A 15,983-nucleotide genomic window follows, 5' to 3' on the forward strand; every position below is an offset into this window, starting at 1 on the left:
CCCGAGGCGGGTGCTAATGAACCACCACATAATATAAGCTTAGTATAACCTTGGCCCCTATCAGAAAGTCCATGTTGCGCCTGAGCTTCTCAAATTCCACTCTCACAAGTGACCCCCCGCACAAGGAGCGTATTTCCTAGAGGTCAAGGTGAGCGAGTTGATGAGCGTCGGAAGAGAAAAAAATGAGCGTCGGAAGAGAAAAAACAGGACCAAAGTAGTGAGTAAAGGAGGTGAGGGACGGGAGTTGGAGTTTCGGCTCGTCAATTGTGATGCTGGCGATGAGCTGCCAGGTTGGACCACACAAGACCATCATGTTGGTGTTTGCCATGTATAAACCATTGCAGCAGTTGAGCCATCGACTGGACAAGGACACATTGACGGATGTTTAGACTCAGACGAGAACAGTTCCTATTGCAGGCTACTATTAGACTTGGTCTGCAGCTTCCATACGCCCAACGCCCCCCTCCTTGACTCAAAACTCCTATTATACAATGCAAACACAGTCATTTCCATTCCATACCATCCATGCGCTCATCACATCAAAAGACTCCCCTAAAGTGCACGCCGCCCTACGACATGCTGTACGGTACTATCGCTTTATCAATGATGGGGTCCCGGCGCGACATCTTCTCCTTCTCCGTGCCCCAGCGCGACTGGAACTCGACCTCTGCCTCCAGCGCCTCATCAAACGCCTTTCGACACTCAGCCGGCAACAGATCCTTGATCTCGTCTGACACTGACACCAGCCCGTTGAACGAGGCGACAAATTCCGCCGGCGTCTCGTTGCTTGGTCGGACAGAAGCGCCGTTTCGCGGCGCACCCTCGCAGTATGTGTCCATGACGAGGAAATTCCTGGCCATTCTGAGCGGCACCGGTGGGAACTTGGCGCTCCCTTTGCTGGCTGCCTCTTCGTCGGGACTCACTTGCTCGATTCGCACACGGGTGGGCTGCATCGTGGCTGGGTATTGTATCATGTTGGTGTGAATGTCGTAGACGCCGGCATTGTTGAACTTGCGAATCGCATTGATTCCAGCGTTGAATATGCTGCATCATGTCAGCAGTCTTTTCAAAGTCACAAGGGCAGTCAGCTTCACATACCTAGCTTCTCGTGCATGTTCCAGCATCCAATTCTGGTCATTGACGTTGACCTTGCGTTTTCTGTATTCCGGCTTCCCATTCGGTACAGGCACAGACGGCACATTGGTATGATAGACAGCACTGGCCCCGTGCCAGGCAACGTACTGATTCTTGTTGTACTCGCCGGGGACAAAGTGGTCATCGGGGTCAGCAAGCTGGCCCTCAACAGCACCTTCTTCCCGCAGCTGAGCAACATTGTAATCGTCAATGATGCGCTTGCCGCCAATAATGATTCTGGCGCCAAACTCCCTAAAGACTGACCGGGCCGTAACAACACCTATGGATCGGCCCTTGTAAGAATGTGGGATAATGTCTCGCTCAATCATGTCTCGCTTCTCGTCGTCGTCGACAATGATCTTGTGTAGCTTTCGGTGCTTCGTGAAGAACAGGTAGCTGTCTCGGAAACCAACACAACGAGCAGGCTCCGTGGACAACATGTAAAGTCGATTTCCACGTCCCAGGACGGTAAAGGTACGACAGCGATAGTCGCGACCGCCTTCTAGGTTTCCCAGCTTGTCGACCTTGGTCTCGCCCTCAGGATCCTCGGGTAGCACACACTCGTCATTGACAATCTCGGCCACGGTACCTTCGGCGTCAATAACCTGTTCGGCCTTTGGCGCTGCTGGTCCTCCCTTGCGACCACCTCGACCTCTCCACCCCCCGCGACCACGACGTCGCGGCGTATCCTCCGTCACGGTGATCATGGGATCCCAATCCGGGGGCTTGTTCTTCGGCGGTCGACCCAGCCGCTTTCTTCGAATCACAGGCTGAGGCGGCGGACTGGGTTCCTTGGCCTCGTCGCCCTCCTCCTCTCCTTCTCTAGCAGCTGCTTCTTGGTGATCAGACGCGACCTTGGTTTCCTCCTGGTCGTCGTCGTCGTCGTCCTGCGCAGGCGGCTCCTCGTGCTCAGAGCCTTCGTCAGCCGCAGCCGCATCAACCATGGGCTCGTCCTCGGTCTCGGCAAAACCCTTGGGCGTGCTCTCTGCAGTGTTTGAACTACGCGTTAGTCTTAAGCGGATCCTGGTTCTGGGTGCCATGATTATGTTGGCGAGTCTCTGTGCCAGTCAAGGACACGAGATGAGAGGCCAACGGTGGGAGGGGAAGGCAAAGGGAAACGAAGTCGGGTAGGCATTAAACAAAAAAAAGCGCACAGAGCACAAGGCAAGTATAAAGCGCGCGATCAGTGCGCTTCCCTGGCACAAAGACAATGCTGTGCGCGCTCGTGGGTGATGTTGCTTGCGCTCAATGTAGGGAAAAAAGATGGAGAAAAGGCCGAGAGAGAAAAGTGCATACCCAGCGCCGCCGATGCTTTCCTAGCTGCAGCGCGACTAGACCGTCGCCCCATCTTGCCAGTTCACAGCCCGATATCTCGTAGTCTTGGTCCGCTCGTAGGTGTAGAACGGGATACGCGCGCCAAAAGAGGGTCCCTCCAGCAGAGTCAACTGTAGAAGTTGATGATGAGACCTGGTTTGGATACAAAGACGGGTTGACGCTCTGCCCATGATCCAAGAGTCGATTTGGGACACACGGCACGGTTGGGACTTGGAACGCGCCTTGTCGGATCGCGTGCTTTTGATTGGCCTCTTGACGAGCCTCACCGGAGTGTGTGGATGAAGGCGCACTGTACCAATAGCACCGTGTCCCCTTCCCGTTTTGGCGCCTTTCTCGTTTCTTACAAGTTATCCTCTCAATAATAACAGCCTCACATTACCATGTCGCCATGGTTCAAGCAGCGGGAAATCATACACACTCGTAGCGCATGCACACATACATTCATACAGCCCACCCAGTGCAGCTGCCATATTAACTTGCCTAGCGACTCAAAACATTGCACCTAGTAGTACAGAGGCAGGCACCCAAGCACTCTAGACCCATGCTCTGTGTTCTAACAAGTCACAGACAAAAGCTCTCATCACCCCCCCTGTCCAATAAACTGTCGTACAGCTATATAGAAAAAAAAAACACAACTCGAAACTCCGATCGACTTTCCAGAATCCCATCATTCATCTATGAAGCAGTGCATCCCTTCTCCCTCGTTACAAAGTATCCCAACCTCCATTATTGATCTCGGCCTCCAGTTTGCGGCTAATCAGGCTTGGCACGCCGTGGTTCAGTACTGTATTCCGTATCATGGAGTCATATCTCTTTTGGTTCAAGAAGAGCTGTCGGCCGTGACGAAGCTGAGGATCCGTCTCGCCGTATTTATCGATATAAGGTGCCGGGGCGTAAGACCCAGACTGTCGAAAAAGGTATACGATTGAGCATTTTCGTACATTCAAGTATACTCCGATATTCTTTTGGCACCTCCATTTTCAACTGTTAGCCTACCGCACGTATCACGGCTGTCAAATAGGTAGGTCGTAAGCTTACTTGCGCATATGCTGTTGAGCACCCCCAATTCTCGTGAACTCCCGACCGACAGTCTCCGGCTTCTGGCAGCAGTTGCTCTGACTGCAAAAGATTTCACCACAGAACAGGCAAATAACTGGATCTGTGAGGTCTTTACCGGTAGATGGACACCTTCTCCTGATTGACTCTTCAATTAGTGTGTCGTAAGTCTTCGGGAGACCAATCAGTTCGAAAATGCCTGGATGGCTGACCAGGGCGGATTCGCTCATGTCTCCATAACCATTTGGCCAAACAACCTGGTGCTTGATCCAGCCCGAAACCAGGTCGTACGTTGTCATCGGCCAACCACATGCAAAAGCGTTTTCCGTCATAGAGGCACACATCTCATCAAAACTGGGTAGACGAAGAGCAACTGTGAGGCGATCAAGCTCGTCCGAATCTGCATCCTGGCTTGACGAAACATGGCTGTTGAAGTCGACACCGTACTTGACGCACAAGAACACCACGCTTTTCCGCAAAAAGGTCAACGCATACTTCTTCGCAAAAGTGTACCAGCTTTCCAATGTATCCACGCCTGGCTGTTGGAAACCCTTATTCTCCCTCTCCTCCTCATTGTCGCTGGTCTTGCCAAAGTTGGCCACCTCAAGTTCCATTCCGCATTTGGTGATTGCAAGCGCAAAGCTGGCAAAGTTGACCATGGCCGGATCCTGTGATTGCTTGCCAGCAAGACCCTCTATCCACATGCTGAATGGAATGTTGCGCCCCATGTGAAACACAACCTTGACAAGTTCAGCCAGATAACATAGCCTGAGTATATGGGAAATTTCGGCGTTGTAGGCCGGTACAAGGCCATATGCGCATTCAACCAGGAAGGTGAATGGATCAAGGCTCAGCAAAGGTGGATAAGCGTCCAAAGGTCGAAGCACAGAACTAGCCGCTGGCAAGTCCTGGGTTCCAACATATCGACACATGAATAGCTGGCAGTGTTGTCTCTCACTGTCATTGGTGAATTCATCTTCAATACGATTGGGAACCCCGTCCGTGTGGCCTGCTCCAACAGCTATGTAGGACGAAGCAGTCTCCGAAAGAACTCGTAAGTGGACGAGTACTTGTTCCGGGATTTTATCCAATAACGTCAAGCCTGGTTGGACTTCGACGCCACGTTGCTGGATTTCCACAGATGATATGGTGAAGCCGACGACTTGAACAAGAGTGTCGCTCGAGTAAAGCTCATCTCCTCCGGTAGCCTTGGCATCGATAGGGTGCCGAGTGTGCAGCCCATTCACTCGTAGAGTATCTCGAAGGCGCCGATATGCTGCCTTCAAGTCTCCCAAAATTTGACTGTTGGAGCCAGCAGCCGCTAGAGAGTTACCTGGCTCTGGTATGCCAGCAGTAGAGAATGAGGAGCTTGCCGGTGTTCCAAGCACAGAGGACTGCGAGTCGGGGTCATCCCTCCCCCAAGAAATCTCTGCATCCGGGTGCTGGTTCGTCAGAGTTTCAACCAGACTGCCTGGTACACTTGGCGTGTACATGTTCGGTGGGCTAGCTGAGTCGACTTCGGGGGCCTTACCCCCTTGCAGCCAATATGCCGAACCCATCTTCAGGTCAAGGAATTCTCCAAAGGATTTTGAAGGTTGCAAGTAGCTCGGGTACGATTCTTCCAACCCTTTCCATATGATAGGAAGAAATGCGTTGCCAAGAGCTTTACATAACGGGCACACAAATTCATTGCGCCTCGTGTCCTCGGGATGATGTCTTGCAATTTGATGCGTATGTCGGCGATTCGTTGCCTCGTAATACATTTCAAAGCACCGGTAATGCATCATATGCCCACATCCGCTGGCAACCGGGCCCGGTCTGGACAGATTGGCCTTGAATCCCTTGCCAATGGTTTGGCGTTCAGCCAAAAACGTCTCCCCATTTATATCGAGCTTCTCAACCATTTTTCGATTCTCATGCGCGATTCCAAACGGCCGAATGTCTTCAGCAGATCGATCGAGGTTGCAAGGTGTTTGTGAAGCTTCTCTTACCAACTCAGGGTCCTGAAAGTCGGTTTGGCGGAGCACGCGGCTTTCATTGAGAAGGGCAAACGTGCCATAAAGCCTTCTATCATCTGCATCCTCCTGGCACAAGATACAAGTCCCTGTTGGATACTTCCAGTTATGCTTTCGGTCCTCGGATTGTCCCATTTCGTCCTCGTCTTCATCCAAATCAGAGCCCCAATCAATGCCACCTTGGTTCTCTAGAAAGCTTTTCTGCTGTTGCTGGAACTGTGCCATGACCTTGGCCTGACGGCTCAAGGCAGCCTTTTTCCGCCTTTCCCGCTCCTCTTCAACAGAGTTGTTGGCTGGAGAGGCGGTGTCAACACGGTCAACCGAGATGCCAAGATTCACAAACGAAATCTCGAATGCCTGCGGCCGCTTTTGCCTCAGTCGCCTCAAGACTAGAGCAATTTTGGGATGAACTGCTTTGAATTCGTCCTTGTTTGACATCAGAGTCAATAATGAAACAATGGTTCGGGAATTGTTCGCTTCTGGCATGAAATTACTGCGAGCCATGGTGGTGAGAGCAATTTGGACAAATGAATTTGGCGGCTGTCCAACTGATTCCGATTCATTGGACTTGTCCTCGAGAATGGCAATGAGAATCAGATGGAGAACGACTTGCAAGAACGTCTCTAACCGAGTAAACGGCACAGAAGGCGTAAACTTTTGGGCAACAAGAGGATACAAGAGCGAGTAGTAAATAATTTGGGCAAACATGCCAGTGCTGGTGAATTGCCCCAGGTTTTCAAACAAGCCCGATGGCACAGGCCGGTGCTTGGGTTCATAAACAATCTCTTCAATTGTCTTGCCAGTCTTCTTGGCCATCTTCTTTCGATATGCCATCTCTGACTCCTCCCGCTGATTCTTGTTGTAGTGTGCAATATAGGGATCAATATCTTCGATGAATTCCTGGCGTAATTCGAAAGTGCCTACGTCAGAGATGCCTTCGGGGGGTTTGAAAGTCGCCATTTCGTCCAAGACGCGATGGAAGTCCTCTTGTTCTTGATACTTCTCGGGCAATTTGCTACATATCTCGTTGAAGGATAACGGTTTGAAGCACAAAACATGCGTGATATCTCGTCGCATGGCAAGAATTCTTGAGTTTGGCTCGTCATCAGGAGCAACAAGGGAAGTCCGGTCGCTCAAGAGGACAATGAGAAGATGAATCATGTCCTCAACAATGTCAAGATGTTGCGCATCATCCTGAGCTTCAGACTTGAGCTCAAACAAGCCCTTCACCCAGCTATCCATACCAAATCGATCAATGATGGATGCAAGTACGCGGCTTGGATTGCACACAACCATTGCCGTCTGAAGGAGAAAAATGTCTCGATGGTGCGTTACATCCCTCTGCCCTACACCTCGGTATGTGCTAGCTTGGTGCCTCAAACTTATGCCATTTCGAACCCACATATTGGCTTTAATCTGCGCCAGCCAAGCACAAACTCGCAGAGGAAAATCAAAGGCAGCCATAAGGTAGTCCTCGGGGTCATAGTCCTTTCTTGGGATCTGTGGACGTCCCATCAATCTTGGCTTTGATCTCAGCTCTTGGCCAGTGAAGCTCATCAATGCTCGAATGCTGGATGCAGGAAGTGAGCGACCGCATTCAATGAGCCAGGACAAGGTGTAGTGCAAGGCATGGTGGAAGCTGATGGAATCCTTCTCAACAACAAACTTGACAACTTCGTAAGAGGTATTCTCTGTGTCAAACTCAAAGTCGGTTAGGGTCTTGAATTTCACCTCATCCTTGATCTCTCCTTGCTTAAACCTGTGACGTTCTGCGCCTATAGAGTTCAAAATTACAGTCTTTGCGGTAAAGCGAATGGCTCTCTGGAGACAGTGAATTTCATCGGGCGGACAGTCTCGGAATGCTTCGGCTAGGATTCTTGCTTGGAGATTGATTTGCCGTGTGACTAACGAGGCCGTTATCCAAGAGTCTGCTTCATACTCGACATGCTCAACCACTGCTCGCACGTTTGGCCCAATGCACTGATGAAGCTTGACCAAGTCCAAGAACTGCATCAAATATCGCGGCTCGGATCTGACTCGCTCTTGGACGTGAGGGGATCCGAACAGGTATTTCAAGTCTTGGTAGAAATGGTACATTCGGCGATTGGTCACTGACCCGCTTTCAAACGCAAGGACGGCGTCAGGAGAAACATCCCAGGGATGGCCAACTTGTCGAGTAGTCAAAAAAGTGTAAAGAATAGCCAGCAGGCTGCTCATGAAGTTTCCTCGCTCTACAACTTCAGCGGTTATGGATGGAGTTGTCAACATCTGCAGCGACAAGTTGATAATAGAGTGATCTGGTTCCCTATCACCAACCAGGTACAGTTGCGCCAATATTGTGTAAAGACTGGAGAATCTCAAAGCCAAAACACGCTTGAATTCCGGCACTGACACCACTGTTGAGATGTAAAGCGAGCGAAGGTCGATCCTGACCTTCTTCCACATCCGCAAGTCAAAAAGAAGCAGCCAGTCGAGGCGTACACGTTGAAATACGTCTTCAGCTGGGGGCACGTTGTCGCGCTGTGTATAGATTTGCGGGGTCTCAATCCAGTACCTCCCAGGTCGAGGGGTGGGCTTTTCTGTTTTCCCGGGGGTCTTGGGAATATCAACGTTTGCTTTGGCACAGACTGCTGGTGCAATCAAAGGATCAGCCGTATCAGAATCCGAGGGAGTGCCATCCCGTTCTCGCCGTGCTGCCCTTGCTTGAACCGGCGGCGGCGGTGGAGGTGGAGGATAGCCGGCCATTGTGGCCTCGTCTTCTTCCAGAGCCTGATCCGATTGTGACCAGTTCATACCCAGGTCGCCAACGTCTCCTCTGGCATCTACCATCATGACATCGTCGTCCTCGTCCTCGTCACCGCCCGCTACTGAGCTAGTGGGCGACTGGCCATCATCATCATTGTCACCCATGTCTGCATCGTCATCCTGGTCCACGTCTTCATCTCCTCCATCGACATTAATTTCAAGATTGCCACCAGGAGCAACTGCAGCCTGTAGCGCCCTAATAAAGCGCACGTTTATGCCGTGTATCCTGGTTTGTGACATTATGTTCTGCTCGTCTTCGTCTTCGTCGTCAATGACGCCTGATGTGTGCGAAGCGTGGCTTCCCTGACGCCACGTTTTCATCATCTCGTCGCAGACTGTTCGCCTAAGGATATTGCTATCGTGCCCAATGGAACAGCCGGAAATATCGCTTAGCCATTCAACAAGCGTGCCACACATTTGTTCACGGAATGTGTCTCGCGCCGACCTAATTGTAACTGTGACTCTGATAGCCTCCATGATCTTGGCCATTTGAAGCAGCCTATCAATGTCGGATAGATAGGTCAAGATACTTCTGCCAACAGCATCAGTTTCCCAGGCGTTCTGGGCAGCCTCCCGTCTGGTCTTCCTACATGCCCTAGCAATCTGATCCTGGACTTCTTGGACTGTGTGTTTCTCGTCATTCCACAGGATGAGGGCAAAGTCGTTGCAGAATGTGGCTTCAGGACCGTAGTAGACGGATGTCAGTCGCGACTCCTCCTCATCTTTCAAGATTGATTCTTTGGTTTTCGCCTGCCTCAGCTGTTCCGGGGAGCAGGAGATAACGTCACAGATGTAGTCGAACACGCGGCCGATGGTCATACGAAGGCTGTTCAGAAGGTCGTCTGGTAGCCCGACAGCTTCTTTGCCTTTACCCTTGGCCTGCCCGGATTTCATGTCCGAATGGATAGTGCAAAACAATGGCGTCTTCCAAGCTTCGTCATCACCACAGTCGCAGCACCCACTGTTTCCAACAGACATTGATATTCGAACCATGTGACCGGTATGATCTGTTGAGTCGTAGCAGCGGACGCAGAGACAACACGTTTCGTCGGTTCCGCACGTCCGGCACATGTAGGTCGCCTCGCCAGGTTTGAAGATGTGTCCGCATCGCTTGCCGCGGGCTGCCTCGGTGTATTCGGCGCCTTCGACGGCACCCTGAGCATCGCCAAGCTTCAGGCTGTCGGAGGGCTTACCCTCGGGGAAAAGAAGTCGCATGTAGTCTTGATTGCCACCCGCCAGAGACCAAAACAAGCTTGTTAGAAGCTCCCGTGCTGCATCTTCACCGTAACGGTTGTGAAACCGGGCAGGCAGGTCCGCCAAAAGCTGGCAGAGCTGCTGCTCCTGCGTAGACATTTCGGGTTCCATGCTCATGAGCTCATGATTTCCGCCGATCCGATCCAGACTGTACGCCCATAGACGTTGTGGGAGAGACGGTCCGGCGCCGAGGTGGGAGAGGCGGATGTTGGCAGCTCGCCAAGGTGCTTGCTGACAATTATCAAAGATAACGGGTACTGATGCCCCATCAATAACAGTGCCGGGCAGGATGGAGACGGCAAGTTCTATGCGAGAAGAATGGTGGCAACAAAGCACTGTCGAGCTATCGGAGGGCGGTCCGCGTGGAGTTGATGTTCAACCGTTGTGTGGTGTGAAGAGTCCGGTGGCACTGGATTCAATCTTCAATTGATAATTTTACCCCTCTGCGTGCTCAAGTAACGGCCGGCGGTCTACGTTATGGCGTTGACGGCATTGGGAGTGCTGGGTCAACTGGTGCGCGATGCAGGCACCTGGCACAGCCATCTGGGGCCCCAACGGCGGCAATTACAGGGGGGCCAACAGCTGTCGTACGACTTGGGCGCCACCTGGGCCAGTGTCCGGTGAAGTACCTGGCAACCTGGGTACCACCAGGCACTTCAGACTGTACATGGCAATGTCAACTGGTACGACTAAGAGATATCGCCGACCAACGCCACGCAACACGGATGAGAGCAGTGCATGCTTCCCCAAACTAACAAGATGGCCTTACATGGTATTTGGAAGACTTTTGACCACGTCTAACCTGCTCACATCACGGCGGTGGCACTGTCGTACGGCTTTGCAAAGCCTGATATCCTCCTATTCGCACGTGGCAAAACGTATCGCGCGAGCAAATGATGATGCGTGAGATGTCAACTCTATTGGTTTGTGAATTGTACAAGTCTAGAGACAGAGAGGCCCATGACTGCCTACCCATTTTCGCGGCCTTCAATTGTATATCGTGAACGTACTTTACTCGTCGTCCTCACCACCCTCCTCAACATACTTGCTTCGAATATCCTTCCATTGTCGCTGCCATTCCCACATTAGTCCAGTAACACACCTAATCCCATTCGCATATGAAAACTTACGCCGCGGTTGTGGTTGTCCCACCACTTGTTAATACCGTTATTGAAACCGCTACAGCGAGAGGTTAGTAATTGCCGAATCCCGGTAGGCCATTTACCAGGGTGAGGTCCGTACACTTCGAATGCGAAACCGGCAGTGAAGACAGCCGCCAACATGGCGTAGTTCTTTCGGAAAAGAGCGCTGCAGCAAGTCGTGTTAGCTTGTCGGGGTCGTGGGGGTGGTCGTTCGGTTTCGATCGAGGGACTTGCCTGTAGAAGGAGTTGACGAGAGACTGTCGGATGAGCGATTAGCTGCGAGTGTCGGCGGAAGGATGCGCGGTCAATTCGGAAGCTTACCATTGTGACGTCTTCGTGTGATTGAGCACTGGAGAATACGGTATCGAGAGGTGATGGGCCGCAAAGCTGTCGGAGGATGGATTTCATTCGAGGTTTGGAGGGACTGCTTCGAAAAGGTGCCGGGGAAATTCGCGATGGACTGAGGCAGCCTTTGTCTGTTCTCTGATTGGCCAGCCCTCTCCGGTGCGGATCCTCCAAACCCGAGGTACAGCCAAGCAGCAAGTGATGCAGGAACAAGCTGTGCAAGCTGTTATGTCGTTTGGGGTGCAAGATGGTTGGCTATGTTCTGAGGACCAACCTTCCCAATTGCTTATCTACATAGTAGCTGTTATATATTTCAAAGAAAAGTGAAAAAATTAAGCAACGCGTAAATCCCTACTCCAAATCCTGGTTGCGAACGAGCAACTCTGATAATATTTCAGACGTCTCAAAAGGAATAAGATTTTATTAATATTACTTCTAGTACGTACTCTTACTCTATATTGGAATCTTTTCTCGACTCGACTGTGTCTACTATTCTATTCCGTATAAAGCACATTATGTACTCAATCGACCAAGCATAAAATTATGTGGGGTCACTTTTCAGGAATGTGACGGCTTTCGCCCCGCGCCCAATCGACACAACGGCTCATGCTCGAGTTCGTCTGTCACAGCAGCAAACACACTTTTCGAGGCGGACAGCTGGGTGTCGTCCGTTCATATGTTACGACCAGTTCATCCCGTAGATTTCTGACAACGTTTTTCTACCCGACCCACCTGCCCAGGCCTTCTGAATCCCACCACCTTTGTCACGAGCCCTGCGGCCGAGCTGTTTGCGATGCCTTCACAGGCCACCACTACCAACGCAGGAATCGTCACGGACGAGAGCAGCGGAGAGCGCCACATCCCCGAATCCGTCCGTGCTGATGGAACTACCCGAAAAGCCATCAAGATCCGACCTGGCTATCGTCCACCAGAGGATGTCGAGGTATACAAAAACCGGACCGCTGAAGCCTTTCGGGAGCGAGGTCGAAAAATGGGCATTCCTGGAGCCGCGGGCATAGAGGAGGAGCAGTCGGAGAAGAATTCTTCAACAGCCAGCAACAAAAACGCAAAGCGGAGGGAAGCTCGCAAACGGGCCAAAGCAGTTGCGGATGGCGACGTCGCAACCGAGACCAAGCCCGCGACCGTGGAGACACCAAAGGCTGAAGAGGTCGATCCGGAGGTAGAGCGAGAGAAAAAGGCCCGTAACCTTAAGAAGAAGTTGAAACAGGCCAAGGAGCTCAGGAACAAGAAGGAAGGTGGAGAGGCGCTGCTTCCTGAGCAGATTGCCAAGGTGATCAAGATCAATGAGCTTATTCGCGAATTGGATGCGCTCGGTTTTGATGCGGAGGGTGAGCCCAAGTCGAACAATGTGGTCGAGACGACAGAGAAGGAAGGGGAGGATTGAGTTGGTAGGGTCTGGGAAACGGCCAAACGGCTTTATTTGACATGACGATTGGTTCATGATTCGAGAAGCAATGGATGGGACGACCATGTTGAACAGACATGCTTGTGGACTTCATACAAGAGGAGTTACGGCAACCTTGAGAGCCCCAACCACTACAGCGTTGTCTGTCCACATTCAGCTGTTTGAGAGTTGGGCCAAAAGCGATGGTAGTATCTTTCCCATACCCTTTTAAGCTACAGGGTGGTCGGTGTCGCTATATTGCATGTGGGTTTGTTAGGGATGGAGAAAGACGCTGCGAATAACAGAACACCCTGAGGACTCTGGGGAGGTAGAAGATAGACCCATGCTCGTTCAGTAATCGTGGAATGTTGCTACGATTGAATACGAGTCGTGACTATATCTTGCCAAGACAAGAAGACTCATATCGATAAAAATTTCCTTGTGGTGATTTTCAACTCAACCTGACGATATGCGACCAAATCCCATCGCATTTTGAGGTACTTGGCGGTAGATGGATGAAGAAAGAAAGAAAGACTGGTGATTATGGTGCACGCCGTAGGGTAGGTTGCATCGAGAGACGTGGTCTTGAGCTCCGACCTTCTGCCGGCTGTGGCAATTGGTGGCTCCGCCGAAGGCTCCAGCGCGTGAGGTAAGCTTCCCATTGACCACAGACGGTCAAGCAGCTACCACATCACCCGCGATACCTGTTTGTTGTCCTCACCGTTTAGTAGGTGCTGAAAAAAACCAGTACCTCCACGCGCGTGACAATTTCGACGTCGGCTATCGAATCCACCAATACCCCAATTCCTTGGACGACTATACGACCCCGTGGGCCGCCGTTATCATGACACCCGAGGAAGAGCGCCAGGCCGCCCTGGACTCGTACCGACAGAAACTTATCGAGTCACGGAAATGGGAGGCAAAGCTAAAGAATCTCCGACTAGAGATCAAGGATCTGCAGAAGGAGTTTGACCGCACCGAAGACAACATCAAGGCCCTACAAAGTGTGGGCCAAATCATCGGCGAAGTCTTGAAGCAGCTTGATGATGAGAGATGTATGGACAGCCCTGCCCAGACGCTTTGCCACCCTCTGCCCGCGAACGCAATCAATCCGAAACATGGATACACTAACGTCTTGGGGAATATAGTTATCGTCAAGGCTTCATCAGGGCCTCGATACGTCGTTGGCTGCAGATCCAAGGTGGACAAGGAGAAGCTGAAGCAAGGCACACGTGTTGCCCTCGATATGACAACCCTCACCATCATGCGCATGCTCCCCCGCGAAGTTGATCCTCTCGTTTATAACATGTCGTTGGAGGACCCGGGGCAAGTCAGCTTTGCTGGTATTGGAGGATTGAATGACCAGATCAGAGAGCTAAGAGAAGTAATTGAGCTGCCACTCAAGAACCCCGAGCTCTTTCTTCGAGTTGGCATCAAGCCCCCCAAGGGTGTGCTGCTTTACGGGCCACCTGGAACTGGAAAGACCCTCCTGGCCAGAGCAGTGGCCAGCAGCCTGGAAACAAACTTCCTCAAAGGTATGTTGAATTTTTCCTTTTCAAAAGGGAGGCGGATAGCAGTTGTTCCTCTACATGTTACTCATTGGAAACTGACCGTGCCCTGCAGTCGTTTCATCAGCCATTGTTGACAAGTATATCGGCGAATCTGCACGTCTTATTCGCGAAATGTTTGGCTACGCTAAAGAACACGAACCTTGCATCATCTTCATGGACGAAATTGATGCTATAGGCGGTCGTCGTTTTTCCGAAGGAACTAGTGCTGATCGTGAAATTCAGCGAACACTGATGGAGCTGCTCAACCAACTGGATGGTTTCGACTACCTCGGCAAGACGAAAATCATCATGGCAACCAACAGACCTGATACCCTCGACCCTGCATTGTTACGTGCCGGCCGTCTGGACCGCAAGATTGAGATTCCCTTGCCGAACGAGGTGGGACGGTTGGAGATTCTCAAGATTCACGCGCAAAGCGTTGTCTTGGATGGAGACATCGATTTCGAGAGTGTGGTCAAGATGAGCGACGGATTGAACGGCGCTGATTTGAGAAACGTGGTGACGGAAGCGTAAGTTTATTGCTTCCGCAGAGAGGCCCTCACAGATGACGCGAAGCTAACTATGTTGCAGAGGTCTATTTGCTATCAAGGACTACAGAGATTCCATCAACCAGGATGACTTCAACAAGGCAGTCCGCAAGATGGCCGAGGCGAAGAAGTTGGAAGGCAAGCTAGAGTACCAGAAGCTGTAAGATGAGCATGAAACTTGAAACAAGAGGCCACGCTTTAGACGAGGTTGGGCAGGGCAAGGGCATTAGGTAGAGAGAGAGCGGCGTCCAGTGTCAATCTTGTAAGACTGTACAATAAAGATGGGTCGGCAACGTTTGACGTGCTCTGCTAGAACCTCTATAGGAATAAGAGATATTTTAAATTGAAGCTTTTCAGTTACTTGGGCGTAAAATGGCTGTTTTCCTCATGACATGGGGCATTTCACATGGCGAGACGGATATCCTGTTCCTTTTTGCCCTGGAGCTGAAGGAAGATTCGGCATCTGCATAGCAGGAAAGAAGACGTAAAGTTGGGCCGTTCGACTAAGCTATGCCTGAGTAGGGCATTGCTTGTATTGTATTTCTTGTAGCGTTTAGGGGGGTCATGTATGTATTGTATTACATAATTATATTGCGTAATACGTCGCAAAAATGTAGAACTCTGTAGCCAGATCAGCTTCTAATTGGTTTGATATCATGGTGCATAGTAATGTAATAGCTACCGAGCTATATTGGGCAACGCTCCGTGTTGCATCGCGCACAAAACAACAACTTTGTCGAATCCTGCGCATCACGGTCCTCTTCAAAAGCCCTTGGCATCGCTCCAATCGCCTCATAGTTTGTGATGGCTAGGTGCTCCGTACATGGTTCGAATCATATTCAGAGTGTCACTCGCCTTGTTCCGTCCCGTCACAAGTCCATGTCCTGTCACTCTCGCCCACTTTTCCGCTTCGCCAAGTGAAGGATTTCGGGCTTTAATAATAATAATAATAATAAATTATTATATACAAAGAAAAAAAGCAGAGGATACTAGTATTCAAAGGACCTAGAGTCATATTCAAACTCTTCTTGGGCAAGTTGAGTGCATGTTCTTGCGAAACGTGTTCATATTTCTTCTCAAGCAACTACCTAGGGATAGTTAGGGTTAAAGACTAGGCTTAGGGTTAAGGTAAGGGCTAGGGCTAGCCGTAGGACATGGGAAATCTGATTAGGCAAGAGCAGTGGTCGGGTCAGGTCAGGTCGGATGGCATGCATTCTCGGGGAGATTGTGAGTATCGGCACAACCCCGACCGGTGTGCCACTGCGGCAGAAATGTGAAAATGTTGCCAGGAAGAGACTGCTTCCGTCGTGTATTGAATGCAAGTTATTGCCAGCCTGAGCGCACCGGGACCCCTGTAGATAAGTCGGAGGAATGAGTCTATCATATCATCTGCC

General features: G+C 51.1%; 5 protein-coding genes across 5 annotated transcripts; 2 read left to right on the forward strand and 3 right to left on the reverse strand.

Annotated features, from left to right (window-relative positions):
- Positions 1-569: 569 nt before the first annotated feature.
- NPL6 (chromatin structure-remodeling complex subunit RSC7) lies at positions 570-2,482 on the reverse strand (the record flags this gene model as incomplete). The annotated part of the gene is made up of 3 exons (XM_007812330.2): positions 570-1,044; positions 1,099-2,119; positions 2,431-2,482. 3 exons carry the CDS (start codon positions 2,480-2,482, stop codon positions 570-572), a joined length of 1,548 nt encoding a protein of 515 aa, XP_007810521.2.
- A 362-nt stretch (positions 2,483-2,844) lies between these two features.
- Positions 2,845-10,055, reverse strand: UBR1_1 (E3 ubiquitin-protein ligase ubr1). Its single transcript, XM_066117769.1, has 2 exons — positions 3,508-10,055; positions 2,845-3,441 (listed from the first exon to the last, which is right to left on the reverse strand). Exons 1-2 carry the CDS (start codon positions 9,714-9,716, stop codon positions 3,174-3,176), a joined length of 6,477 nt encoding a protein of 2,158 aa, XP_065977560.1. The 5' UTR covers positions 9,717-10,055; the 3' UTR covers positions 2,845-3,173.
- Positions 10,056-10,375: 320 nt separating this feature from the next.
- On the reverse strand, positions 10,376-11,149 carry UBR1_2 (E3 ubiquitin-protein ligase ubr1; the record flags this gene model as incomplete). The annotated part of the gene is made up of 3 exons (XM_066117770.1): positions 10,376-10,670; positions 10,730-10,778; positions 10,842-11,149. The coding sequence occupies 3 exons, from the start codon at positions 11,147-11,149 to the stop codon at positions 10,611-10,613; spliced, it is 417 nt and encodes a 138-aa protein (XP_065977561.1). The 3' UTR covers positions 10,376-10,610.
- Positions 11,150-11,879: 730 nt separating this feature from the next.
- J3458_003482 (uncharacterized protein) lies at positions 11,880-12,491 on the forward strand (the record flags this gene model as incomplete). The annotated part of the gene is made up of 1 exon (XM_007812328.1): positions 11,880-12,491. The coding sequence occupies one exon, from the start codon at positions 11,880-11,882 to the stop codon at positions 12,489-12,491; it is 612 nt and encodes a 203-aa protein (XP_007810519.1).
- Positions 12,492-13,164: 673 nt separating this feature from the next.
- Positions 13,165-15,057, forward strand: RPT4 (26S proteasome subunit rpt4). Its single transcript, XM_066117771.1, has 3 exons — positions 13,165-14,026; positions 14,115-14,571; positions 14,633-15,057. Exons 1-3 carry the CDS (start codon positions 13,336-13,338, stop codon positions 14,751-14,753), a joined length of 1,269 nt encoding a protein of 422 aa, XP_065977562.1. The 5' UTR covers positions 13,165-13,335; the 3' UTR covers positions 14,754-15,057.
- The last annotated feature ends 926 nt before the right edge of the window (positions 15,058-15,983 follow it).

Source organism: Metarhizium acridum (assembly GCF_019434415.1).
Source record: "Metarhizium acridum strain ARSEF 324 chromosome Unknown scaffold_13, whole genome shotgun sequence".
Lineage (NCBI taxonomy): Eukaryota > Fungi > Ascomycota > Sordariomycetes > Hypocreales > Clavicipitaceae > Metarhizium > Metarhizium acridum.

Bases quoted from the DNA above. Each gene is read 5' to 3' on its own strand.
- RPT4 (XM_066117771.1), top strand. From the start codon at position 13,336: ATGACACCCGAGGAAGAGCGCCAGGCCGCCCTGGACTCGTACCGACAG. The intron at 14,027-14,114 runs GTATGTTGAATT...CGTGCCCTGCAG, and splicing joins GGAAACAAACTTCCTCAAAG to TCGTTTCATCAGCCATTGTT. The intron at 14,572-14,632 runs GTAAGTTTATTG...ACTATGTTGCAG, and splicing joins AGAAACGTGGTGACGGAAGC to AGGTCTATTTGCTATCAAGG.
- UBR1_1 (XM_066117769.1), bottom strand. From the start codon at position 9,716: ATGAGCATGGAACCCGAAATGTCTACGCAGGAGCAGCAGCTCTGCCAG. The intron at 3,442-3,507 runs GTAAGCTTACGA...TTGAAAATGGAG, and splicing joins GCTCAACAGCATATGCGCAA to GTGCCAAAAGAATATCGGAG.